General features: G+C 38.5%; 2 protein-coding genes across 3 annotated transcripts in view; one reads left to right on the forward strand and one right to left on the reverse strand.

The window, feature by feature from the left end:
• The window catches only part of tbcd (tubulin folding cofactor D), a 151,971-nt gene that overhangs the window by 93,923 nt on the left and 32,034 nt on the right, over positions 1-26,014 (reverse strand). Inside the window, exons 11-13 of the mRNA XM_055653672.1 lie at positions 25,725-25,785; positions 23,970-24,044; positions 19,271-19,365 (exon numbers count right to left, since the gene is read on the reverse strand). Coding sequence (XP_055509647.1) covers positions 19,271-19,365; positions 23,970-24,044; positions 25,725-25,785 — 231 coding nt within the window. The remainder of the gene's footprint in view (positions 1-19,270; positions 19,366-23,969; positions 24,045-25,724; positions 25,786-26,014) is intronic.
• znf750 (zinc finger protein 750) lies at positions 3,051-18,619 on the forward strand. 2 transcript variants are annotated; one of them, XM_055653674.1, is made up of 3 exons: positions 3,051-4,108; positions 8,803-10,448; positions 14,715-18,619. In XM_055653674.1, the coding sequence occupies exons 2-3, from the start codon at positions 8,968-8,970 to the stop codon at positions 15,556-15,558; spliced, it is 2,325 nt and encodes a 774-aa protein (XP_055509649.1). In that variant the 5' UTR covers positions 3,051-4,108; positions 8,803-8,967; the 3' UTR covers positions 15,559-18,619. The 2 variants fall into 2 exon arrangements, with proteins under 2 accessions (XP_055509649.1, XP_055509648.1); XM_055653673.1 differs by having other exon boundaries at positions 3,051-4,104.

A 26,014-nucleotide genomic window follows, 5' to 3' on the forward strand; every position in this document is an offset into this window, starting at 1 on the left:
AAATTAATATTGCACACAAATAAAATGTGATCAAAAATGTTGTGAACATAACAATGTTTCTGCTCCAAAATTATCTAAATCATCTTAATGGAAAATGCAGGAAAACATACCTGGTCCATATTTAAGTGGGTTATTGTAACTTCAATTTGTGTGTGATAAATTTATCATTAGTGTCTCAGCTACAAAGTGTCTTGCGGCCATAGAACTGTACAGCACAGAAATGGTCAGACCACTATCTCCAAGCTGGCCTTGCTGCCCATCAGTACTAATCTCATTTGGTCCATATCCTTCGATGCCTTGCCTCTGTAAGTAACCTCTTTAAATGCCACTTAAATATGGTGATTATATCTGAATTCACCACCTCTGGTGATGAGTACCACTCTCTGTGTCGGAATGTGCCTCGCACATCTCCTTTAAACTTTTCTCCTCTCAACTTAACACCACCCTCTCTAATATTTGACACGTCCACCCTGTAAAAATAATTGTGATTATCTACACATCTCATTTTTTTCTAGAAACTTAAATCCTTTTTGAATGAATCAAATTTGGACAATGGACTATTTCAACCATGTTAGCATATTTTCATATTTGAAAAAAAAGGACAAAGGATGTAAATTACTTTACATAAATTTATCATTTCAAATTTATCTTAGTTTCTGGTAAAAAATAGTATATATTCTTTAAGTGATCATGATATCAGTATATATACTTTGGTTTTGGAGAGACTGGTGGAGAATAGTCTACAGATATGTATCCTTCTGTGGAAAGAATTGGGCATATATGCCCAGCGCTTTTTCATAACTGCAAGGCTTTATCTAAAGATAGACATTAAAAGCTGGAGTAACTCAGCGGGATGGGCAGCAGCTCTAGAGAGAAGGAATGGGTGACGTTTCGCTCGAGACCCTCCTTCAGATGGCTTTATCTACCTGTTCTGAACAATGTACACATAAGATGAAGCAAGGAATGAAACATGTCCTTTAAAATTGTCACGATGCAGGCTTAATCGAAATCCCTAAGTATTTCTATCAAAAATATTATATAATTTGTTAGACATTATTTTAACGTAACTTCCCACCAAATGTTATCCTATATTTAGCAATGTTCATTGCAATACAATGTGATGGTTTGTATTCAAAAACACAAGTTATCAAAGTACAATGAGAATTTTATTTTGGTTAGAGAGATGATTAAAAATAATGGCTTTTCTGTTTCAATTCGAACTGCATTTAATACAATCAACTGACTTGCACTTCCATGCACCTGAACATCACAGGGTATTATTCCTCCTATTCTGTAGCTTCATTGAAAGATCAGTGAAAGTCTTGGAGAAGCAGTCCCTGATGCTATATTCCAAGAGTTCTTGGGATGCAAAGATTGACACGATAGAATTTCCAATTGAAAAAAGTTTCATTTATTTATTTTTGAGATAGGGTGACAATATTGTTCAATTGTTACACACTTCCACTGTGTTTGTAAAAAAAACGTCACTATGTAAGCAGAATAGCAGAGAAAGAAAAGTTATAAAAATGCTCCATTTACTTGTTTACAGGTATTTTCCCCAATAAAAATCAAAGTCAAATTGTAAAATTTGGGGTTTATTTTTTCTCTTAAATTTTCACGATAACATGTAAGTGTGTAATTTGATTGCAAGGCATAATTGGGTTTATTATCATAAATAGTTATATACAAGGGAGTACAATAGCACAGTAGTTAAATTACTGGACTTGTAGCCCAGGTCATATAATCCAGAGACAATTTAAAGCCATCCATGGCAGCAGGGGGATAAGTTCAGTTAATTAAATAAATCTTGAATAAAAAGCTAATCTTAATAATGATGATTATATCATAACAATCTATCAGTTAACTAACATAATTTAGGCAAAATAAAAATCCTCTCCTTACCTGTGTAGGTAGGAAAGAACTGCAGATGCTGGTTTAAATCGAAGGTAGACACAAACTGTTGGAATAACTCAGCGGGGCAGGCAGCTTCTCTGGAGAGAAGGAATGGGTGACGTTTCGGGTCGAGCCCCAAAACGTCACCCATTCCCTTCCCTCCAGAGATGCTGCCTGCCCTACTGGGCTACTCCAGCAGTGTGTGTCTGCCTTCCTCTCCTTACCTGACCTGGTCTCCACATGACACGAGATCCATAAAATATATGATTACGTTTAAACTACCCTCTGAAATGACCCAGAAAGACACTGAACTCAGGGGAATTAGTCAGACAACTGAACCATCCTCTCACCAGCTAGTTTGGTCCTGACCTCCCATCTACCTAATTGGAGATCTTTGAACTACATTTAATAGGATTTTATCAGTCCTTATCGTGCACTAAATGATATACCCTTTATCCTGTATCTGTACAATGTGGACAACTTGATTGTAATCATGTATAACTTTTTCTTAGCTGGACAGCATACAACAAAAAGCTTTTCACTGAACCTCAGTACATGTGACAACAATAAATTAAACTTTAAAATGGCCCTTAGTTGGGCTTATGTCTAAAGGGCCTGTCCGACTTACGTGATTTTTTCGGCGACTGCGGCACCCGTCACAGTCGCAAGCAGGTGACTGAAATTTTTCAACGTTGAAAATCCAGCGGTGACCAGAAAAAGGTACGACTCTTTGGACGACTACTCACGGCCATACAGGCGTCAACCCGCGATCGCGAATGGCTTGCACAGCCTAAAGTTGTAGATCAATTGGCATGAAAAACGACATCTATTTGTTTGTGCACGTCGGGTTGATTGCATTACTCAAAACAGGGTGGACCACGTGAAGGTTGCAATCTCCCACCCCCTCAGTGAAAGTATTTCTTCAGCAGAGCAGTGAAGAATTGGCCTTAACCATATGCACAAGTTTCTGGAGTGGAAGTAGAACCCGGAGTGTTTTTTATTATAAGGGATATTTTTATTGTAATGCTGCCATTATGTCAAGCCATATATGAGACAACAGTTTAAAAACAGGTTACATGACTAAACCACTCACAAACTGATTTAAAGGACATCCACACCCACACAAATATCCTGTTGGAACACTTTGAAGTTGGATAAATCAAATGTAATTTTGTAATTAACGTAGAAACCACAGAAAATATCCTCTAATGCACTTTTAATATTCATGTTGTTTGCCCACAAGAAGAAAGTGTTATAAAGATACAGTCTGTCATTATGTATGCTTATTTTGGTTATTGACCACTTTAAGGTGAGGGGGAAAGATTTAATGGGAACCTAAAAGGCAACTTCTTTTTACACCATGGGTGGTAGGTGTATGGAAAGAGCTGCATGAGGTGGTAGTTAAGGCAGGTACTATCACAACATTTGAGAACATTTGGATAGGTATGTGGATAAGAGAGGTTTAGAGGGATATAGGCTAAACACAGGCAGATCTCGGACGATTGTAGATGGAACACGTTGGTCGGCATGGGCAAGTTGGGCCGAAGGTCCTGTTTCCACATGACATTGAAATGGGACTTGCATGCAACAAAAATGTGTAAATTTTGGAGCATTATAAACACTGAAATATCCATTTGTGTTTTGGAGTCTTATTTCAGACTATATATCAGAAGGAATCTGAACACTAAACTTTAGCAGTGTAACACAAATATGGCTGGTAAAACTAGTTTGGTAAGGTTGAATACAATCTGGAAATATAATTAATGCAACTGTATTTTACAGGTAGATTTCTTAAGGAGATTGGAGAAGGGGAACGAAAAAAATGTATAAACAAAAGGCCAGTGTAAGCAGAATTACAGTTCAAACAAGAGAGCTTGCTTACACTACAAAAGTTCAAGCTTGTGTAAACATGATTGCTTGCTGTAAAATGGCCAGTAGAAACCAAAACAATTTTGCTTTGCAAATTGGGTACTGAGGTAATACTGGAAGAAAACTGTAACTGGATAGAACGAACGCATGAATCATTGCTTGAGGCAGGAAAAACATTGGGTGCATCTCCATACCCTCAGGGCCCAACTCCTTCACTTATAGTCCCTCCTATTAGAATTGCTGGCTTCATTTTCAACTAGCAATCAAGCAGAGAACATACTTTGCTTATGCGCAGTTTACTTATGGAAACAAAAGCAATCAACAGAAAGTTACATATATAGGGTAAGTAAGTGCGTTTTATTTTAAATACTTTTGTCTCGTACAATAAAACCAGTTGCGACATGAGTTTAGTAAAAGATTAAAAGAATTGTGAACTTAAATTGAGATGGTAATCGTATTGTACGATGCTTGCATTAAGTCTTATGTACATCAAATATTAACAAAAACTTCAATCTTCTAAAGTTTGACTGGTCAGCAAAGCTGTTTGCTATTAAGAGTTCATTTGAAAAGTTGTAAGCAACGTTGAACGTAATTTCTAATTAAATCAACCAATATATTGGGATGTATTTTGGAATATGCCAGAGTGGTGTTGAAACCGGGAACATTTCCGAGATTGGTACACCTGTAGACCTATTATAGGGATCAACTGACTTATTTAATTGCACAACATCACATCACTAAGGTTAGAACAAACTCGGGGAGGGGGGGCGAGAAACTGTTTATGGATAAGTACTATTAACTTATAGTGTTCATAGTTTTCTGTAAGTTTCATTTTATGATCTCGGTCTGAATTTGTCTCAAGGTAATAAAACAGAAATGAATTCATTTAAATTTACATTTTGGATGATGAACTAAATTCAAAACCCAGAGAGAGCATGCACAAAGTGTTATTCTTCAACCAAAAAAGAGAGATGTTTCTCATGCACCTGCCGTGTACTGCCTTAAACAATGTGCTAAAATAAGCTTAAAGTCTGTGTCAGCACATACACACCCACTCCAGGAACCAGCATCTAAATTTCCACATTCATCGTCATTCTGTCCTCCAGGCACAGAAATGAGCCAACAGGAGATGAACACAGATAACTTGTTAAATACAGAATATGTATTTTACTGAGAACAGGTATCCATGCGGTGCAATGTTACTTCAATGTTTATCCAAACAAATTGAATCTAGATTAATCTTTCCCAGATTTGATTGTGTTGCCTTTTGGGAATACAATGAAGACAGTGGTTTAAACAGTGTATTGATATTTTAGATTGCAAAAGTTTACCAAGGAAAGTCTCAAAATTGGAATGCTCTCAATTCCCACTATGTGGTGGTTTGGATTTGGGAAGAAGGGCATACAGACATTGACACGTCAAAATATACTTTGGGCACCTCCTGGGGACTGGTTAAAAAGTAACATTAGATGCAACACCTTGCAGTTTCAGATTGTTACTGCTGCAGGGCGCAAAGGGGCAAAAACCGGAGCTTCAGTGGCAAAAAAAGACTGCATTCAGTTTGTTAATAAAAAGCTTTCTCAGCTTAAAACTGATTTAATATTGATTCTCATATCTTGAAATAATTTTGCTTGTGTTTTAAAGTAATTAAACACATTTTTGCATAAAACGATAAAAATTGATTGCTAATTAAATTAAACTATTGGTTTGGGTAAATAAAAGAACTGTACAATATACTCTGCATCTCAGGTCATCTTTAATAGATCCTTTTAGAAAAATGTAATCAATCGTAAAGGTGAGAATCATCACTATGAATAATGGATTTGCAAGCAAAAGTTGAAAGTAGAATCAAGCAAAGAGTTTAAATTTGGTTTTCAGAATGAAATAGTTTTTTCTGTGAATTCCATGAATAAGATAGTTTGCAACAATCCGATCTTGGCCTCTTTTGGACTCAACCCTGGTAGAAAAGAGGATTCATTTTTACTTTGGGTGGTTCAAAACTGTTTCATTCCTGACCTTTAAATTGCCAAAATAGCCAGGAGCCTATTTCTGTATACAGTACAATTTCACCAACAAAATCAAAATAGAATGTTGGACATGCCATTAGAGGGTGGCATAATCCAATGCTAAATGTTCCCCTGCAGGGAGGGAGGAAAAACAATGGGCAACTCACAATACATACTTGGGCACATGCCTCAATGTATATTGGAGCAGGATTGAAAAGGCAAGACAACCAGAAGAGAAAGGAAAATAGATAGTTGCTGGAGAGAGAGTTTATTTTGTGCAGATAATATGTAAAAATGGCATGGATAATGTAGTAGATGTAAAGAACATCTATATTATACTAGTAATTGTATTTTCTATGTTTAAAACACCATTTGCATAATAATTTACAAATGTTCTAATTAATTATTTTATAATCAAATACTTAACTACCTAAAAGTTCAGACATTGGAAATAAGGCAACTTAAATCCAAAATCCAAATATATGGAAAGATACTTTTTAAATGTATTAAGACATTTTAATAGCTCTGCCTACTGTTTTTCATATTACATTGGATCCAAGTATTTGTTTATCAGGTGTGAGAAAAGAAAATTAATGTCACAAAGTTATTTTTTTCTGTGGTATGAGAGCAACAAGGTGAAGATCAAATTCTCACACCTTACAGCAGAGGTGAATGGATGGCAAACACAAGACCTGTGGGGCATTTTCAGGCCAGGGCCAGCAACAGAGCATTCAGATTTATCATCCCAGTACTTCTGCAATTGAGATTGACTTGATGATCCATGGCCAAGGACTGAACTTGGAACCTGTGGCATAAATGCACCATTTTCCCTCAAGGCATTGGTGGACATTTCATCCCATCAAGTCTATACCAACTCATAGAGCAACTTCCCCCACTAATTTTCCCTGTAGCCTGTTCTCTCCACATTCTCATCAACTCACTGAACAATTGTATTATGTCCACCAAAGACTGCTAGAGCTTTCAGTTGCTCAACATTTTAAACACCACTTCTCATTCCCATATCAACATTTCTGCCCTCGGCCTCGTCCACTGCCAGAATGAGGATACATGCAAATTGGCGGGTGGGCACTGCATATTCCGTTTGGATAGCCTACAATGCCACAGCACGGATTGAATGATCTCATTTCAGATAAACCCCAGTTCCCCACATCCACACTGTATTCACCCACCCCACCCACCACGCTCATGCCTTGTCACCCAGTTCTTTTATTCTCCTTCTTCTGCCCATCACCACCCTGGCCCTTCCACATTTTCCTTTTATTCCCCTCTTTTTCTCCCGTTCCCATCCACCCACCCACATCGCTCCCTCCAATTTCAGATTTCACTCCTCTTTTCCCAATCAGATTCTACATCTGAACCCTTCTGTTTCCATTTCACTTCTCGCCTTTGTTAAAATATCTCCACTTTTCTACCAAAATCATCCTTCCAAGCCTGAATCTACCTTGTCATTTGCCAGTTTCTGATCCATCCCATTCCCTCATCTCTTTTTACCAGCTTTCTCCCCTTCTCCATCAGCCTGAAGGAAGATGTTGAGCCGAAATGCTGTCTGTTAATTTCCCTCCACAAATGCTGCCTGGTCTGTTTTTTCTAAAAACATGTATTAGAATGGTTTGAAAGTTGATTAAAAAAAAGTTTGTAATATCTCAGAATATCTTTGGATTGCAACAATTCTATAGTCTGTTCATACATGGCAAAACTTTTTTTTTCAAATGTCAGATTTCAGAATATATTTAAAATCATAGTTTTTTCTCAATGGAATTTTGAATGAAATATATCACATGCCAATGGTTTTTACATCTGCAATTTGTTGCTTCCATTTATCAAATAAATGAAACAAATTTGTAGTAAAAACTAAATAAACTTTAACTGTAAAAAGAGAAACTCTCATAACTTACATTTACTTGGATACATCAAAGATAAACTGAAACATCTTATTAGAATATCATTTTTAGGATTAAGAGGAATTAGTGATGTAGAATATTTCAGTTAATTCTTCATCGGGAAAAAGCATGTAGCCTTTGGCGTTATATATTGCAGAAAGCTTACAGACCATGAGAACGAAACCATCAGAGTTTCTCAGGAGCTAGGTTCCGGACAATGCAATAAGGGGCAAGCTGTAACAGGCTTGGCTCTTAACACATTCGAAAAGAACAAGCTTCCTGAAGTAATTGGAGACACAAGAGACTGGAGATGCTGGAATTTTCAACAAAAAAAAACTGCTGGAGGAACTCTGCCGGTTAGGCAGCATTTGTGGAGTGTGGAGTGACCCTTTTTTTTTTAGGAGAAATACCTGTCTCTTCGCCTCCTCTCTCACTCCCATCCAGGGACCCAATCAGCTCTTTCAGGTGCGACAGATACATGCATCACCTCCAGCCTCAATTATTGCACAGTGGTCACCTCTTTACAGATGAAACCAAATACAGACTAGCCAATAGCTTCACGGACACTTGGGCTGCCAGGGCCAAGACAGGCAGTCAGGGCCAGCTAGAGCTCCTGGTTGCTAGCCACTTCAATTTCCGTTCCAATTCCCCTACCAACCTGTCTGCTCTCAGCCTCCTCCATTGCCAGTGTGAGGCCACGCAAAACTGGAAGCACAGCACCTCACGTTCTGTACGGATAGCTGACAACCCCACAGCATGAACACTGAATTCTCCATTTCATGTAACTGCCCTCCCCCTCACCTCCCCTTCTCAGCTACCATATTCTCCTCACACACACCTTACTTTGCACTTTCCACCACCCCTGATCCCAGTTCCCTCTCCCTGCTGCACCCATATATCAACCCCCTCACCCAACCCCACCCTTTTCCAGGTCTACACTTTAGATGATACAGGTGTAATGTACAAAACATTATCTCATCCATATTCAACGTCATACAAAAGGTGGCGCAATGTCACTCTGCCAGATTTGCATATAAGTTTCCGAAAGCAGGTGTGTGTGTGTGTGTGTTAAGGAATGTGCTGGCTTTTACTCTTTGTATAAGATTAATACATTTGTATGTTTTCATCCACAGACTGATGCAAATTATTCCTGCGCTGATCTACTGGCACATATTGGTTACCTGTACAAGCAAGCGTGTGGAGTTTTCAGATTATTGATTTAAACTACCAACACTTCTTTAAAAAAGCCAAGACCCAGGGAATGCTGTGATCCTTAATCTTTATCAAAAGTGTCAAAAATGAGTCTCACTAAAGAGCGTAAACCAAAGAAACCTCACTACATTCCCCGTCCTGCAGGAAAGCCATTTAAATACAAGTGCTTCCAGTGCCCATTTACTTGCAATGAGAAATCACACCTGTTTAACCACATGAAATACAGTTTATGTGAAAACTCTCTCTCATTAGTGACGGATCAGGATCAAACAGGAAAATGTGTAAAATCAAGTTCTGATCTACACATTCAGAATGACTGTGCATCAAATGTGAGCCATGACTCATCTTTGTCAAACGGTGACCCGGTTCAAAGTCCGAGCTGCAGAAAAACTGATAAACCTGCAAGCCACCAGATCATCAGTAAAGATATGAAAGAAAACACCAGAATGGGTGATCGCACTGTTACACCAGTTACAAAAGCAAAACAGAAGGAGCCACTCCAGAAAATTCTTGCAGAAAATGAAACTGTAGAACATTTTGAAAAAGATGAACGACCATCAGCTTTCTTGCCTGTTGGGGACTTGAAACTCACCAAAAGCTCCGACAAAGACAATGAAAAGACAAATTTTATTCTGGAAAATTCAAACAAGGCGTCCACCATCCCAATGAAGTCAGCGTTTTACAGTCCTGGTGACCAACATGGAACATGTTCTCCTTCAAATTCACCAGAGCATCCCAGGAAATATGCTGCAAATAAATATTTTGGTTCAATTCCTCCAAACACCTCACCATTAATTCCAGATTATACACATCATTATTACAATCAACGTGGTTTAGTCTTTTCACCCTATCTCCTCTCGGGGAAACCTTTTGAATGCGGCAGCCCAGATATTTCACTCTATTTCTCTCCTGAACAGCAACATTTCTCACCGCCTCATCTACAAAATAGAGGCATGAATTTGCCAAGGCACATTAGCCAATCAGCATTAGAGCAATACAAAATTCTGCATCATTTTCATTCAAATCTTCCCATTCCTTACGGTGTCCATCATCGCAGTCCAACTGAATATGACCTTCCTCCATTTGGTCTGAAGTCTCAGCAAGGAAATAATTCCAACAGGAATCAAGAGACACACCTGTCAGTCGGGAATCCTTCACTGTACGAAACTTCACCACCACCAGAATTGTACTTCCAGAATTCACACAGAAGACTTCATTGTGACTGGGAGAACCCTGTCCCAATGTCCTTGTCAAAAGATAATGAGACACAAACATTGGGCATGAATAGCAACCTATGCACAGGGGGGAAAAATACAAAAATAAGCCCAAAGTCAGGAAGTGCAGCAATTGGTTCACCAGGTCGGCCTAGCCCAACACCACATGTTCAAAAAGCCATCGTCTCAGAAACTTGCGTCAAATCGCCCAAGTTTGCTTCAGCCCCAAATAATAAAAATAAAAGGGTGGATGAAGGATTCACACCCTTTAGACCAATCAGAAGTGCCACAAATCTACAAGCAAGTGAAATCCACGTACAACATGAACCACCAGAAAGTCAAGGAATCACCAGGTAAAGCAAACATCAATGGTTTTCCCAACAATATTGTTGCTGTTATAGATACTTCCAAATGATCATCTATACTTTGTTCATAGGTTGACAGGCACTGTTACACATTATTAAGCATATACTGAAACGAACAGAGAGACAATAGACAATAGGTGCAGGAGTAGGCCATTCGGCCCTTCGAGCCAGCACCACCATTCAATGTGATCATGGCTGATCATCCCCAATCAGTACCCCATTCCTGCCTTCTCCCCATATCCCCTGACTCTGTTATCTTTAAGAGCCTTATCTAGCGCTCTCTTGAAAGTATCCAGAGAACTGGCCTCCACCGCCCTCTGAGGCAGAGAATTCCACAGACTAACAACTCTCTGGGTGAAAAAGTGTTTCCTCATTTCCGTTCTAAATAGCTTACCCCTTATTCTTAAAACTGTGGCCCCTGGTTCCGGACTTCCCCAACATTGGGAACATGTAGCGTGTCCAAACCCTTAATAATCTCATATGTTTCAATAAGATCCCCTCTCATCCTTCTAAGCTCCAAAGTATACAAGCACTGCCGCTCCATTCTCTCAGCATATGACAGTCCTGCCATCCCGGGAATTAATCTTGTAAACCTATGCTGCAGTCCCTCAATAGCAAGAATGTCCTTCCTCAAATTAGGGGACCAAAACTGCACACAATACTCCAGGTGTGGTCTCACTAGGGCCCTGTACAACTGCAGAAGGATCTCTTTGCTCCTATACTCAACTCCTCTTGTTATGCCATTCACTTTCTTCACTGCCTGCTGTACCTGCATGCTTACTTTCATTGACTGAAGACCAAGGACCCCCAGATCCCATTGTACTTCCCCTTTTCCCAACTTAACACCATTTAGATAATAATTTGCCTTTCTGTTTTCCTCACATTTATCCACATTAAACTGCATCTGCCCACTCACCCAACCTGTCCAAATCACCCTGCATTCTCATAGTATCCTCCTCACAGTTCACACTGCCACCCAGCTTTGTGTCATCTGTAAATTTGCTAATGTTACTTTGAATCCCTTCATCTAAATCTAAAGCACAGAAGATCATTAAACACATGTGCAGGAAGGAATTGCACATGCTGGTTTACACCAAAAATAGTCTCAAAATGCTGGAGTAACTCATCGGGACAGGCAGCATCTGACAGGATTGTATAAAGGATAGAAGGAATGTAGGAATGTATAAAGCTTTGGGGGCGACCTGAAACGTCAGCCATTCTTTCACTCCAGAGATGTTGCCAGTCCCGCTGAGTTACCTCTGCATTTTGTATCTATCTTTGCCATTTAACACATCATGTTTCTGCCAACTCTATGATAAATCTATCCACTTAGTTCCACTCCTCCTATTTTTTTTAAACCTGCGTTTCCACTTTAAATTTCAAATACCACTCTGAAAGTTATTGTTGGCACCTTTCCAAGCAGTGCATTCCAGATCCAATAATTCAAACAATTAAAACAATTCTAATTTTTTCTTCCAGTAATTGGGTAACTGTAAAAAAGGCTGCACTGTGGCACTTCTAGTAGAGATGCTGCCTCGCAGCCTCAGATACTGAGATTCAGTTCAGACATCCAATGCTGTCCGTGAGGATTTTACTCTCTTAATTTAGTTTAGTTTAGTTTAGTTTAGAGATACAACACGGAAACAGCTCCTTTGGCCCACCGAGTTCGCGCTGGCCTGCGATCCCCGCACTGTCCTATACACTAGGGACAATTTACAATCTTTACTGAAGCCTATTAACCTACAAACTTGTACGTCTTTGGAGTGTGGGAGGAAACCAGAGAACCCAGGGAAAACTCATGCAGTCACAGGGAAAACGTACAAACTCCATACAGACGGCACCCGTAGTCAGGATCGAACCCACTTGCGCTGTAAGGCAGCAACTCTACTGCTACACCACTGTGCCGCCCTTCTCTCCACCTCTGTGACATGTGGGTTTCCTTATGGCACTGAAGTTTTCTCCCTCATTGCAAAATGGTTCAGGTTGTATGTAAAATGGCCACCGTACATTGCTCCAAGGTGAGTAGTAGAATCTGGAGTCATTGGGAGTGATGGAAATGCGAGGAGAATAAACTGGGTTAGGCTAAAATTAGCGGGGCATTTATTGTTGGTGCAGACTTGTTGGGCCAAAGGCATTACTGAATGAATACCACATTACTTAAGTCCAGAAAATCTCTTTATTCCTTCATCAAGGCAGGGAAATCCTTTCCAAATTGCACCACCTGGAGCTGGATACGGGATTCATCAATGTTTAAACCAGCACCTGCAGTTCCTTCTTACACATTCATCAATGTTCACTGTCATTACTTGATTTGGAATGCAAGTGAAACTACAATGGAAGGCCTGAGAAGCAGGCTCACAGGATGGTACAATATTTCTAGCTGTTCATTGACTTACTGCCCTAGAAGAGGGTGGGAGGGGTGGGGACAAATTTATGACCATCAAACAACACTTAAAAGTAGCTGTCGACGAGCAAAGGCAATTATTCTACAAGTGGAACTGATTTGCGAGGCATTGGTGAAGGCAGCACTCAGGAAAAAGCGGGCTCCAGCTCCTTCTCCTTGCCTCCTGAAAGAAGGCAATGAAACCAGAAATGTTGATGGCCTACTCACATCGTGCACATCCTGCAATTTATTTCTATTTATAAAGCTGGAAATGGTCTTAGCATACATCTCCTACTTTGCTTTTCTCCCTTCACTACAATCTTACACTCTGCATTTTTACTTCAAGAAATGGTAGAGAAGCAACAAACAGTAATGATGACAAATCCCTCTTCAGTTTTGTCTTACCTAAATGCAATACCTCATATTTATCTGAATTAAATTCCATCTGCCATTTGTCGCCCCATTGATCCAGGGCCTTGCCAATGTTTTGTATAGCTGTAAACAGTGTTCCAACTCTTGAACTCAATATCCGAACTGATAGAAGGCAAGCAAACCAAACGCGTTCTTTACCACCCTGACTACCTGTACCCCCCACTATCAATGAACGATATACCTGTACACCTAGTTCTCTGTCCTACAACACTCCCCAGGACCCCAGCATTTACCGTGTAAGCCCTGCCCTGGTTTGACCTACCTAAATGCAATACCTTACATTTATCTGAATGAATTTCCATCTGCCATTGGCCCAGTTGATCAAGATCCCATTGTTATCGGAGATAACCTTCTTCACTCTCCACTCAACCACCTTCTTCAAACTTACTAACTCTGCCACCGACATTCACAACCAATCACTAATATAAATAACAAACAGCAGTGGACCCAGAACCGACTCCTGTCGCACACCACTTGTTGCAGGTCTTTCAGAGATAGAGATATATATATATATATATATATATGAACAATGACAAAAAGGCAATGATGTCCTTCTTCAAAATCTAAACATCAAGCTTTCTTTCGCCCCCAACCTATTTGGAAATTCCATCTAATTTGTACATTCATTGTGTTTTGCTTTCTAAGATTTCTATATTCAATATACCAACCTTGGATCACTTCTAACACTCGTTCCCCTATTTAAATCATACGTCAAATACACAAATGTATAATTTATGTCAACATTTCAACACAGAATACTGGAAGTGCTGTCGGCATGCTCTTGGTTTATTATCCCGTTCAAAATATCCTGTTCAAAATACCGTCTGTGAAAGCCTCTGTGACGGTGGTGTTGATTGTGCTCACGATGGCCTGAACAATTATTCCTTATTCAATACTTTGCAAATAAACTACCCGGTCAGATTTCTCCTATTTTTGGAACAAAACACAACTAAAAAATGGGATATAAGTATCCAGATGAAGTGAAAGGTGATATCTAAATCCAAGTTATTTGTATATGTTTAATACATTAAAACTATTCAATTCAATATGTTCCTCATCCACTTCCTCAAAGTTATTCACATTCCGATCATTAATAAAACATTTCCTCACCAAGGAAAATGAAGAAAACTGTCCAGGTAATTTCTTGAAAGGTTTTGATTAAAGGTTAAATTCTTTGTGGTATTGAAAAATAAAACATGAAAGCCAAGAAACTGCTGAAAATCTAAAACAAAACAGAAAATGCTGGAAATACTCAGAAGGTCAGGCCACATCTGTGGGAAGAGAAACAGTATTAATGCCTCAGCATTTTCAGATTTTGTTCAATAAAATGAGTTGGATTTTGTGGGATGGATAGTCTGCTTAATTCCTGAACAACATTTATCAACTTGTAAAGATTAAATTTTATCTAAATATCCTATTTTGCTACTCTTTTTTTATAGAATCCGAGCACCCAATGAGGGTACAACGTCTTCAAATGTCACCATTTTGGATTACTACCATGGCAATGCTCTGGTACCGAATGACACAAGTTTAGCTGCCATGATACCGTTAAACCTTTCCAAAAAGGATAAAGCAAAATCGGAACCTGACAAACAGCATGGAACTACAAATAAAATTCTCCGTCAGAATTCAAGCGAAGATACATCTGATGCCAATCATTCCCTTCCGGTTAGAGAGTTTGAAACTTGCACAAAGGTGCAGGATGTACCTTTAAATCTTTCAATTAAAGCTCATCACAATTATGAGTGGAACACAGCTGAAGATTCTGTTCCATTAGACGTCGACATCAATTTACAAGATTTAAGAGTACCAGCAAAAACCTCAAATGGCAACAGGTTTCTCCATTCAGACTTAAATACTCATTCTGCAGAAGACCATAATACAGGCAAAGATTGCCACAAAACAAATCAATGTAAAAATCAGAAAGAAAAACCTGCTAACTTGCAAACAATAAAGGTTCCCCAAAGCACTGACAGCAGTAAAGATGAACTGAAGCAGTCAGCTGCAGTGGCTCTTTGTCAATTAGCTGCGTGTAACCAAGGAAAACATAATGACGAATGGCCCTTTCTACCACAAGGGGAGCTGGCTTGTAAAAAGGAACCAAGTTATAAAGAAAAGCACAAATATAATTGTCCGGCAGTTAAAAAAATAGTGAAACTAAAATCAAGGTATCAGAAAAGATCACGTGAAGAATCAGTTGAAACTCAATCAGTCACAACACACATCAAGGTCAATGACTGTGATAGAATATTCAACCTGAGGAAGAGAACGAAAGTTGCTTAAAACAACATATCTTCAACTGAAACCAACAACAAGATTAATTATTAAGCTATATAAAGTGGATGAAAATTGTTCACATCAATGATCAATGTGCTCATTGACGTGATCATACAACGTGGGTTTATTTAAAGTCGTCTTTTACTTTCATTTCTATACACTATATTCGGTGTTCGCTAAAAGACTGTAGTGACACAGAAAGAGCATACGATTAAAATTAGTGGCTGATGTACTTTCAGTTTGAATTGCATTCTGTAGAAATGCATGGTGCTGATCAGAAGGCAAATAGACATGGCATGGATAAGATAAAAAATAAAGTGAGACAATAAGGAAGCACCTTATATTATTCTTTGGAGCTCTCTTTTCCTCTTACACAGATTGAGTTTACCCGTGAAACACTGCTAGAAGTTGCTAAACAATGAAAACTTCAACAAATTATTTTATTCCTTTTCTGAAAAGTTTGCGAATTATAAAGTATTTCTAATAGATCAACTGCAGAGTGAACTACTTAAAAAAATAATTTATGAAAGTCAACAACCATTTCCTCCTGCATATACATAAACCTACTGATCATTTGTAATTGAATCTTGCGAGTTAAAGCACATGATAATCTGGATTATCAATGACAAACATGTACCCGTACCAAGAGGAAGGCAAAACCCTGGCTGCTAACCAAAAGCCCTCTCCAAGGTCACCAGACATCTTCTGACTTGGCTCAGATGTAGATGGCCTACCTTGCCTGCTTGAACTATAGCAGACTGGGGTTTAGGACAGAGAAGTGGCAGGACGCTCATAAGTGCAATAAAGTAAATCGTTCAAATTATTTTTTGACTTCATAGCTTGAGACTTGCAGTCTGCTTTGTCAGACATCATCACTATTAGTTACTAAACACCTCCAACATTCGGACATGCATGTAAAAACTACAAAAATGTAAACAATTAAAAATAAATTAAAAGAAAAACATGAAAAAATTAAAAACATTAAGAACATAAAACAAAACTGAAATAATTATTTAATAAGAAATTTTAAAAACAGGTTATTGTTTCTTTTCTCTTCTTTTTGCAATCAGTTAACTCCTTTATGTCCCAAGTTTACTGGCACGTCAAACGCAGGTCATTAAATCACTTTAACTTACAAACTTTAACCTCCTCAAGTATGACATTCACTCTGATAATGGAACTGACACATCCTATCTTTGATATCCAAATAGATCAATTACAAATTGATCCACTGAATGTTGTTTAATTGCACATACCTGGCGCAAACAAAAGGATAGTAAAATACATATATATATATATATATATATATACTGTACAGTTGTCTGAGTAATTGTAAATTGCTCAGACGTTTGTGAAGGTCATTGCAATTATGTAGTTTGATTTCTTTTTGTATTCTTACTTAAATACTGGGACATCAATTCTTGTGGGTTATTTAAGCAAAATGTATTGAGCACATTATTTTAGATAATAGTAAACATTGGGTGATGGAAATACTCTGTGTGATGTTCAACCATTCATTATGTTAAAAAGAATGATATGTTTTTGTGCTACTGGATTAAAGGTAATTTATCATGCAAAAATGATTCTCTCATTTTTTGATTAACATTCAGTAACTGTTAAGTACTTAAAATACAAAATTACATCTTCACAATGGTTTAAGATTATAAATATATTTGTAATATTCAACATGAATAACTTTGTTATACTTAAGTTAAGTTTAAGAATATTGTAAACTAAATGTCACCAATTGAAATCAATTAGATCATAATTTTAATGCTGCAGCTCCAAGGGGAATGAAAATCACACAACAAAATACAACTATTTTTATGTTGCAATTCTGCGTAAAGGAAGATAGATTTCACTGACAACTTTCCTACAGGAGAAGGTAGTCAAAGACAATGGCAGCAAATTATCAGGGGGCACAAACTACTAATGTGGAGATCAAACTCTATTTAATTTGAGCATCCTTTACCAAATCCCTGGTTAGCAGCAAAGTAGAAACCAGAAATGTGTTAAACCATTGCTTTTTCTTTGGACTGAAGATAACATCAAATAAACATGAAATTACACTTTTTGTATAAATAGGCGGTTGTGATCTGGATTACACTGCCTGAACTGGTGATGGACAGATCCTCTCACTTCAATCGATGAGGCACAGAAAGCCATAGGCCAGCTGCTGATAAATGGGAATATTATAGATGGGTACGTACATGATTTGCATTGACAGAGTGGGCTGAAGGGCCTATTTCTGTGTGTATGCTTCTTTGACACCATGGCAATTAATCTGGTTCTATTTACATCACAGAATTAATTTCTGCCACATAACCAAAGACTAACAAATAAAAAGTTCCAGTTTTACACCCACAGAAATACCTCATTAATAGAAACATATTAAGATAGTTCCACACTGAATGCATACAGAATCATTTTTTTTGTAGCAAGAGGCACAGAGCATAAAGAACAAGATAATGTTGAATTTGAGCAGAGACTTGACAGAATTTGAGCAGAAACTCCAGAAAGTGGTGTGCAAACTGTGCCTCAAAATCTTATAAAAGTCTAAAAGTTTCAAAGCTTCAATGTTCACCAGCTATAAATAGAATAAATCTGCCTACTTGAAAATAGATCATATTTTTAAAAAAAGGAAAGATCCATGTCTAAAGATATGTTTGCATTGAAAAGATGGGAGAAGTAACATCATATCCTGCCAAATGAAAAAAAAATAGACACCGACTCATTCAACAAATCTAGAATCCCTCAGCCTATCCCTCAAATGTTCATCATATGTTCACCCAATCATTCCTGGGATCATTCTCGCAATACTCACTCCCCATAATATCCAGTTTTATTCCCTCCGATTGTCTTCTGATCTCCAACACCCAATCTAAATTCCTAATTCATTAGATTCACTATGTGGAATGATGGAGGACTGCAGAAGTAGCCTTAAGGGCCTGTCCCACTTGCGTGTCCTTGGCACGCAAATTACGCTACCTCGTCGTTGCGTTGAGGCGCATGGGCATCGTATGGCCGCGGGGGGTCGGTCCCACTGAGAAGCGCGGAGATGTGCGCGACATCTCGCGGGGACTCTGAAATTTTTGTAGCGAACGAAATCTTCACACGCCAACGGCCTGTCGCGTAACAGACGGCCAAAGTGGGACAGGCCCAAGACCCTGGCGCGATGCAACGTCTCACCTCCAACAGCAGCAGAAGCAGGCAAACAATCGCCTGGGGCTCACGGCCGTTGCAGATCCGGATCCGCCTTCACTCCTACTCCCAGAGCGGGGCCAAGAAAATTGAAGATGGACACAAAATGTACAAGTAACTCAGCGGGACCGGCAGCATCTCTGGAGAGACAGATTGGGTGACGTTTCGGGTCAAGACCCTTCTTTCAGACTGAAGAAGAGTCTCGACCCAAAACATCACCCATTACTTCTCTCCAGAGATGCTGCCGGTCCCGCTGAGTTACTCCTGCATTTTGAGCTCCAGACGGTTGTGCGGGCAAATGACGTTACGTGCTCCAAACGTTTTTAGTGTGCCAAGGACACGTACGTGGGACAGGGGCTTTACATACAAGCTTAGTAGTCAATGTCCTTGAACAAAAGAATATCCAAACCAACAGGCTTCCAAGCAGCCTATTTTAACATGGGTTTTCAGGCACGTTACAATTATGAGGCCAGTGTTTTTTTTAATTATGTACAGGGGTTTCTGCCTTATTACATACCATCAGGAAGCCTAGAAGGGAGTAACAATCCTCTTCTACCCAGTTCAGCGAGTGCAAGACATCCACCATGCCAGGCAGTATCTGTTTCCTGAAAGCTGAAATCAAATATTTATGCAATATTTCCATGTAATTTGATGTCAGAAGTTGTTTAGCAATTTGTACAATTGAGATGCATTTACTTAAACTAGAAAGATTATAGAGAACAAATTTTTTTTTTTCTCAAACAAACTTGCAAATGCAATGGAAAATGCAAAAATTACAAATATTACAGTTTGAAATGGTTGAGGAAGTGGCATAGTTAAGGAACAAAATATCAACAATACAGTTCAAGATCTTGTACAGTAAAACCACAACATTGGTTTAAAATATTTCAATTTAGGATGAGAAGACATACATAGAGATTAAATGAGGGATGTTGAGATGAGACTGATGATAAAACTTTGTTACACAGCAGACATAAGGAACTGCATATGCTGGAATCTTGAGTGGAAAACAAAGCACTGGAGTATATCAGCAGGTCATGAAGCATCTCTGGAGGATATAGATAGGCAATGTTTCAAATTCTTCTTGTAACTGGTGACGTCCTAATCCAAAATGTTGCCTATCTATGTCCTCCAGGGATGCTATCTGACCCAAATTGTTACACAACATGCGAGTAGGGTCTGGCAATGCGCCGCCATAGATCGTAGTGAAAACAGCTTATTTTCAAAAAGAAACTGGATAAGTATCTTAATAGAAAGAATTTGCAAGGTTATCAGTAGAGGTAGTGTGATCCAAGACGAGCTGAACTGGTCCAACTTGGGATCTGAAAGGCTTCTTCAGGCCAATTAGAAAATAGAAAATAGGTGCAGGAGTAGGCCATTCGGCCCTTCGAGCCAAATTTGCTTTGTTCTATGTTATAACTATTCTGTGATTATGAACTTGTAATAAATAAGCATCAAACATATACAGCTCAATACCAGTTAGCACAGCTTTGAAGGAAATATATTATTTTAAATATCTGCAAAAACTAATTTACACAATGTTATTAGTGTAACATGCATTAGAAGAAATGCTTAAGGAAAGTAAGATATTAGCAATAGACAATAGAAAATAGTTGCAGGAGCAGGCCATTCGACCCTTCGAGCCTGTGATCATGGCTGATCATGTACTTGGAGACAAAGAAAATGTAAAAAGCATACAAATCATGTATTAAGGACATAATGATTAACAGCAGATCTTTTATAAGAGGTATGTAGCTAGTAAGTCTAAGCAAAGTTAAAGCAGGTTACATGGATACTTTCTATCAGACATCCTAATGAAGGTTTGATTTTATTTCAGAGCTACTGAGAATGGCAGCAATTTTCTACCCATCAAAAATAAACTGTTCAGTTTGAAATATTACAAGATAGAATGCAAAAAATAATATTAGCATCATCAATAAATATCACAAAAATAAAGTTAAAAGTCAATCAAAATTAATCAAGATCATAGATAGACACAAAAATGCTGGAGTAACTCTTCAGGACAGGCAGCATCTCTGGAAAGAAGGAATGGGTGACGTTTCAGGTCAAGACCCTGCTTCAGAGTCTGAAGGAGGGTCTCAACCTGAAATGTCACCCATTCCTTCTCTCCAGAGATGCTGCCTGTCCCGCTGAGTTATTCCAGCATTTTGTGTCTATCCGGTTTAAACCAACATCTGCAGTTCCTTCCTCCATATTAATCAACATCATGTTCAACTTGAATATAATTGCAGGCACATAGCTAAACAAGCACTGTCCACCAGCAGGCAGTATAAATAACCGAAAGACCTCAAGGTTCGATGAATCATATATCACCGAATAGATATCATCCCTTTACCAAAACTGTTCCTGCTCAGAAAAACAATACAGTAGAGAGGAAAACTATTCTTTAGAACACGAGTTAGATTAACACGATTAAGATCATTTATTAACTAGCATTAAATCACCAATCAGAACTACATCTTAGGTCTTGTCCATGTAAGTCTACCACGCCTAGAGGAGAGTATTAAGACCTATAGTTTTTTTTGGACACACCTTACTTCTTAGAAGAACATAGAGCACTAAAAATCTTCCCAACCCATTTTTCTTTTGGCTTTAGGTATTCAATTCTAGTTAGGCAGGTTTCTGGTAGAAATGTTATTGACGCCTCAAGCCATTTAATCATTTATTTAATTTTTAGGTGCGCTGAAAGATGGCTAAGCACCAAGTCAACCGGTATTTGGGAAGACAATTACTGTTTGTCACGCTAATAATTTTATAGTTAATTATAGCAAATAACAACTCCAAAATACATACACACGTAGGGAAACCACATTTAATAAAATACCTAAACCTGCAAGTCATGGCATAAAAATTACAACACTACTTCATTTTTATGGATAACAAGTTTCATTCAAGAACTCATAACGATAAATTAATGTATGTTTTCTTAGATTCTCTACATTAAAATTTCACACTGATTTCAGGTTCAAATATCCTCTCTGGATGTGGACATATACAGTGCCCTCCATAATGTTTGGGACAAAGACCCATCATTTATTTATTTGCCTCTGTACTCCATAATTTGAGATTTGTAATAGAAAACAAAAATCACATGCGGTTAAAGTGCACATAGTCAGTTTTTATTAAAGGGTTTTTGTATACATTTTTGTTTCACCATGTAGAAATGACAGCTGAGTTTATACATAGTCCCCCCATTTCAGGGTCCCACAATGTTTGGGACACATGGCTTCACAGGTGTTTGTAATTGCTCAGGTGTGTTTAAATGCCTCCTTAATGCAGGTATAAGAGAGCTCTCAGCACCTAGTCTTTCCTCCAGTCTTTCCATCACCTTTGGAAACTTTTATTGGTGTTTATCAACATGAGGACCAAAGTTGTGTCAATGAAAGTCAAAGAAGCCATTATGAGACTGAGAAACAAGAATAAAACTGACCTTAGATTTACCAAAATCAACTTTGGAACATCATTAAGATGAAAGTGAGCACAGGTGAGCTTACTAATCACAAAGGGACTGGCAGGCCAAGGAAGACCTCCGCAGCTGATGACAGAAGAACTCTCTCTATTATAAAGAAAAATCCACAAACACCTGTCCGACAGATCAGAAACATTCTTCAGGAGTCAGGTGTGGATTTGTCAATGATCACTGTCCGCAGAAAACTTCATGAACAGAAATACTGAGGCTACACTGCAAGATGCAAACCACTGGTTAGCCGTAAAAATAGGATGGCCAGGTTACAGTTTGCCAAGAAGTACTAAAAAGAGCAACCACAGTTCTGGAAAAAGATCTTGTGGACAGATGAGATGAAGATTAACTTGTATCAGAGTGATGGCAAGAGCAAAGTATGCAGGAGAGAACGAACTGCCCAAGATCCAAAGCATACCACCTCATCTGTGAAACACGGTGCTTGCGGTGTTATGGCTGCTGAAGGTATTGGCTCACTTATCTTCATTGATGATACATCTGCTGATGGTAGTAGCATAATGAATTCTGAAGTGTATAGACACATCCCATCTGCTCAAGTTCAAACAAATGCCTCGAAACGCATTGGCCGGTGGTTCATTCTGCAGCAAGACAATGATCCCAAACGTACTGCTAAAGCAACAACATTTTTCAAAGCTAAAAAATGGTTAATTCTTGAGTGGCCAAGTCAATCACCCAATCTGAACCCAATTCAGCATGCCTTTTATATGCTGAAGAGAAAACTGAAGGGGACTAGCCCCCAAAACAAGCATAAGCTGAAGATGGCTGCAATACAGGCCAGGCAGAGCATCACCAGAGAAGACACCCAGCAACTGGTGATGTCCATGAATCGCAGACTTCAAGCAGTCATTGCATGCAAAGGATATGCAACAAAATACTAAACAGGACTACTCTCATTTACATAACATTGCTGTGTCCCAAACATTATGGTGCCCTGAAATGGGTGGGACTATGTATAAACACTGCTGTAATTTCTACATGGTGAAACTAAAATGTATAAAAATGGTCTTTTATTAAAATCTGACAACGTGCACTTTAACCACATGTGATTTTTTTTTTTCTATTTCAAATCTCAAATTGTGGAGTACAGAGACAAATAATTAAACAATGTCCCAAACATTGTGGAGGGTACTGTACATGCAGGATCAATCATCACTCCACCATCATAATTAAGGGCCTGTCCTACGATGCGAGTTCACCCAAGAGCTCTACGGAGTTTAAAAAAAAATCAAACTTGTGGTATTCTACAAACTCCTACGACCTTCCATGAGTATGTTCACGAGCTCCTAGGAGTAAAAAGTAACGTTTTTTTTCATCACAAGTATTTTTTTACTCGTGAAGTTTTTTCAACTGTGAAAAATGGCCACAAGTAAAAAAAAAACTCTTGATGAAAAAAATGGTTACTTTTTACTCGTAGGAGCTTGTGAACATACTCGTGGAAAGTCGTAGGAGTTTGTAGAATACCACGAGTTTGATTTTTTTTTAAACTCAGGAGAGCTCTTGGGTGAACTCACACCGTGGGACAGGCCCTTTTGCTAGCTAGCCCAGTCGTACTCCAATGAAGTTGCGATTTCAGGGTCAAATTATCAGGGCTTAATATAGGCTCATTATAAGGACTTAAGCTGCTGTGGAGTTATTATAATGTCATTGGTGATTATATCATTCAATGCTGGACAAAATAAATCCGGTAAATGCATCCAAAATGACAAATCATTACCTGAAGCATTCAAGAACAGATCCAACAACATCATCTGCAAGTTCTTTTGGCAATCTTCCGGTCACTCTTCCTACACTAAAACAGAGCAAATAATCATTTAGATCACAATTTAAATTTAATTATCCTTTTCGATGTTTACATGTATAGAATTATATTCTAATGACAGCATAAGTTTTAATATAGCAAATAAATCTCACAAAAACATTTTTTGGTGCAAAGCGATCACATCAAATTTGATTAATTGGAGAATCCATTCAGCACGGAAATTAGTAAACATAGAAACATAGACATTAGGTGCAGGAGTAGGCCATTCTGCCCTTCGAGCCTGCATCGCCATTCAATATGATCATGGCTGATCATCTAAATTAATTACAGTTTTGGTCAGAGGACAGACAGTTAAGTCCTTAATGCATTGGTATGGTTTAAAGTAGTACAATGAACCCGCTATGTTATATAATGCCTTCATGTATTTAAATACATAAAACAGACTGATATTTTGGTGCAATAATGATGTAGTTCAGCGTTGTCAAATGGAACATCTGCCCATTTGAGTGCATCTTTTCAAATTTTCAAAGAAAGTATATGGGGTTTAATGCAGATAAGAGAGAGGAGTTGCATCTTGGGAAGTGAAGCCAGGCCAGTCGTTTCACAGTGAATGGCAGGTCCCTGGTGAGTGCTGTAGAGCAGAGAGATCTAGGAGTACAGGTACATAGTCCTCTGGAAGTGGCAACATAGGTAGACAGGGTGGTTAAGAAGGTTTTTGGTACATTGGCACTCATTGGTCTAGGCTTAAAGAAAATAAGTTGAGATATTATATTACAGTTGTACAACACTTTGATGCGGCCACATTCGGTGTATTGCGTTCAGATTTGGTTATCCTGCTGTAGGAATTATAGGATGTCATTAAGCTTTGTGGCGTGTGGGTCCCTGAAGTATGGGTACTTCCCATTCCCACACAGACCTTTCTGTCCTGGGTCTCCTCCATTGTCAGAGTGAGGCTAAATGCAAATTGGAGGAAGAGCATCTCATATTTCACTTGGGCAGCTTACAACCCAGTAGTATGAATATTGATTTCTCTAACTTCAGGTAGCCCCAGTATTCCCTCTCTCTCTCTCTATCCCTCGCCCACCCAAGTTGCACTAGCTTAATTCAACCAACTGATTAACACTGGCCTGTTTTCTTTATCATTGTTACTTTTTTGCATATCTTTCAGTCACTGTTCTCTTTCTCTCAACATCATCATCTATACCTCTCATTTTCCTTATCCCTAACCAGGCTGAAGAAGGGTCTCGACCCAAAATGTCACCCATTCTTTCTCTCCAGAGATGCTGCCTGTTTAAACCGAAGATACATACAAAAAGCTGGAGTAAACACAGGCATGTGGGTCTAGCGTAGATGTGGCATTTTGGTTGGCATGGACAAGTCGAGCTGAAGGGCTCTATGACTATGATTCTGAGAGCAATCTCAATTTCTTTATTGTCTTTTCAGAATTAAAATTCCTCTTCATAAACATTTTTCTTAAAGATACTATGAATGCTTTTTGTACTGATTTCTTCCCAAAGCAAACCATTTTTACTTGCGTTCCTTCATACAAAAGGTTCAAATTAATGAATGACAAATCTCTTTCCACTATTTGTTATTATGAAATGACTGTACAATCTGCTCTCAACTGAGAACGTCATATAAAGTTTGAAAGGAGGAGATTCTGACACTGCACATTGTATAAATAAAGGAATGGACACCCAATTTACTCACCCTTTTGCTGCAGACCACCTGACAATAGTATCTTTGTCCTTCAATCCAAAGAGTAGTTGCTCTAGGAAAAGTGAAAGAAACAGTCGGTGGATTGTAACGGCAGTCTGAATTTATTTTCAGTTGATTTTCAGTTTAAAGGCATTGTAAAAATATATTTCATCATGTACATTTGTAGGATCTGCAGGGTAGTGCCTTTCAAAAAGCTTGAGAAAGCTGACAAACTTCATTCAGTAAATGAAACACCTTTCACTTGCAAGAAATCTAATTTCACCAAGCACACAGATATTGAA

This window comes from Leucoraja erinacea, chromosome 23 (genome assembly GCF_028641065.1).
Source record: "Leucoraja erinacea ecotype New England chromosome 23, Leri_hhj_1, whole genome shotgun sequence".
Taxonomy (NCBI): Eukaryota; Metazoa; Chordata; class Chondrichthyes; order Rajiformes; family Rajidae; genus Leucoraja; species Leucoraja erinaceus.

Excerpts from the sequence above, each read along its gene's own strand:
- znf750 (XM_055653674.1), top strand. The coding sequence starts at position 8,968 with ATGAGTCTCACTAAAGAGCGTAAACCAAAGAAACCTCACTACATTCCC. Across the intron at positions 10,449-14,714 it reads GAAAGTCAAGGAATCACCAG|AATCCGAGCACCCAATGAGG; the intron begins GTAAAGCAAACA and ends CTTTTTTTATAG.